Source organism: Lagopus leucura, unplaced genomic scaffold, assembly GCF_019238085.1.
Source record: "Lagopus leucura isolate 7727_CA_CO unplaced genomic scaffold, USGS_WTPT01 Super-Scaffold_810, whole genome shotgun sequence".
NCBI lineage: Eukaryota > Metazoa > Chordata > Aves > Galliformes > Phasianidae > Lagopus > Lagopus leucura.
In genome coordinates this window covers 1,226,473-1,229,177 of record NW_024962261.1, presented here as the reverse complement: position 1 = coordinate 1,229,177, position 2,705 = coordinate 1,226,473, and the positions used below count along the sequence as shown (strand labels likewise).

The 2,705-nt window shown below is 35.6% G+C and overlaps 1 protein-coding gene across 1 annotated transcript in view; it reads right to left on the bottom strand.

Moving 5' to 3' along the window:
• Positions 1-229: 229 nt before the first annotated feature.
• ZFYVE16 (zinc finger FYVE-type containing 16) overlaps positions 230-2,705 on the bottom strand; it is a 27,875-nt gene continuing 25,399 nt past the window's right edge. Inside the window, exons 18-20 of the mRNA XM_042866200.1 lie at positions 2,111-2,216; positions 1,542-1,706; positions 230-742 (exon numbers count right to left, since the gene is read on the bottom strand). Of these exons, the coding sequence (XP_042722134.1) occupies positions 581-742; positions 1,542-1,706; positions 2,111-2,216 (433 nt within the window). The 3' untranslated portion in view covers positions 230-580. The remainder of the gene's footprint in view (positions 743-1,541; positions 1,707-2,110; positions 2,217-2,705) is intronic.

Genomic DNA, 2,705 nt, shown 5'->3' with positions numbered 1-2,705 from the left:
TGGGCAGCCTCATCCCATGGCAGGGGAATTAGAACTAGGTGATATTTAAGGTCCCTTTCACTTTAAGCCATTCTATGATTTCTCAAAACAAGCGTCAGGAGGTGTCCACCTATATACTGGCGCAAGTACAAGTGGCGAAGTATGCAGTCAGCAACCTAAGACTTCAAGTTTGCACCTCAAATAGCAAAAAAGTTCTTCACATATGGAAAGGACATGCTTCAGGTTGAGATTAGATCTGACTGCAGCAATTTCTTTAATACTTATCTGATGTTAAGAGGCAAGATAGCATGGCTGGAAGTTACACTAAACAATGTAAGTGCTACAGTAGTGTACAGAGGTAAGCAACTGCCTTCTTCTGCAGCTGTATTAAGTGTAAAGTTTCAGAACGTTAGAGAACATTACAAACTACACTTGCTTCTGTGGTAAAGTAACAAATGGAAGTTAGATTCCTGTTTTGTTTAAATTTAGTTTCAAAATCCATTAAAATCAAAACAGTTTTAGAAAATTTGATCTTTAGTGTTTGACGCACTGAGCTTTGGTGTTCAGAGCTAGCGAACCAGTATCTTGCCAGAAATTGGTCTCAAAATAAATGTTCCATAAGGAAAAACATTAATTCCATTTTCAGCGGTAAGCTTGCAGGATCTGACATCCCACCATGGATCACAGGAATCAGAGCTTTGTCCAGTTCATTCAGGTACTTCTGTGGAAAAAGCTGACCCCCAGATCCTGCCAAGTACTCAACCTAAAACAGAAACACATTAACATTTCTTCTGTTAACAAGACAGACAAGTGTGTAGTATCTTAATAAATCAGTATTTCACCTAGCATCACACAGACAGAAAATAACACATATGCTAGGAACTGGGTAGGTTTCCAGGTCAATCGTGAACTATTAGAATTGTCAATGAATCTCTAGGTTTACCAGACCACACATCCTCTGCATCTCATACCACTTGAGATTTTTGTCAAGAATTGTCTGACTGTATTCTATCACAGTGACTATTAATTTCAAAGTATATTATTGAAAAATAATTTAAAGTAGTATTTACAGCTTCTCTTGAAGATAAGGAAGTTTTACAGTTCACTTCCTTCAGACAAGAGTATTCCAGCTCCAGAATTCTGCAGTCTTTTTAGAAGCATCGCATACTAGATGGAGCTAAGCAACCCTGTAGAAATGCTGGAGCAAATGTCTTACCAATGTTAGGAGCTAAAGCAGCAGAAAACTACATCAAGAAAAGCATCAGAAAATTAGCTGTATGATTCCTTTTACTAATTCACCCTATGGCACATGAGTGCCAAAGAGTTAGAACCAGACAAAAACTGGTAACTTACAGCAAACAGCTGCTACAGGCATGGGGCAGAAGGGGAAACAGCAGTTATTCTTTTGTGAACTATTAGTCATTAAGACAGCCCCTATATGAAATTTCATCCTTAGTCTGGATCTGGGTAGGACAAAAACTAGGAACATTCAGAAAGATCCAAAGGTCTTTACAGGAAAGGCTTCAGAATTGAAGTATATACAATACAAGTTGAAAGATTACCATATCTGAGTCAACTGAAACTCTCAGGCCTATCTTATTCATCCCATTCTTCTTCAGGGTTTTAAGGTGTGGACAAAGAGCAGAGCAGCAGGCAGCAGCGATGTCTTTAGCAAACTGGAGATGAACAGGACTGGGTAGTTCATGGTCCTTTAGGAAATAATACACCTGAAATTACAGAAATAAGGATATTCAGCAATCTGTCATATAAAAAGTTAAAAAAAAAAAAAGTAATTCAGTATTCAGTTAACACAACAGTGAGCTACCAATGCTTGTTTGCTGGCATAATGTTCCTTGTTTCATTTGTTCAATCAAAATACTTGAGTAACTATGAGAATATCTAGATTTCATACTCACAGAGTTAACAGTGCTAACAGACTTACACCATTTACTATTTTTCAGAGGATATAAAGTATATGGACTTATCACAGAATCACAGAACAGTTCGCAGATCGGTACGGCTATGTGTAGTTTAGTTTCTTTAATAGTAACATTCAGTACTCTTGTTTTAGCACTTAAGTACTGTAAGTAGTAGCAGTAAAAAAAGTTCAAGTACAACATAATTTACTAACTTCAGTACACTTCACAACTTTTCCTTTTCTTTCAAAGTCTCTGGTGTGTGCTATTTTTTCACTCTGAGTTCCTTCCATCGATTTTCCATCCACTTGGCTTAAAATTCTATGGAAGAGAATAGTATTGTCAACAATTGCAATAACATTTTGTTTCATAAATGTTTTCCCATTCTGAAGCATAATGTCTAATTATCTTCAAAAGCTATTTAACAGCTCTGTAACAAAATAATACAGGATTTGCATCATAATAATATAGAAGCTAAAAAAACAGTATCCTAGACAGGGAACAAACAACACTTACTCAATAAAAACCTTACCTTTATAGGTCTGTGAAACTGAAGCTGCCTCTGTTAAAATTAAAGCCTCTGTTTGTTCTAATCAATCAAAAAAGCCACAAAAAAACCCCAAAAAGCATGCCAAGACAACCCTGCCACGCGAGGAAGAGATGGCTTAACAAAAGGCAAGTTTTGAGTTAATGATGTGTAATTAAAGTTTGAAGTTATTCATATAACTGTTCAAATCACAGGTAATAAGGATATTTTATATATATATATATATATATATATATATATATATATATATATATATATATATA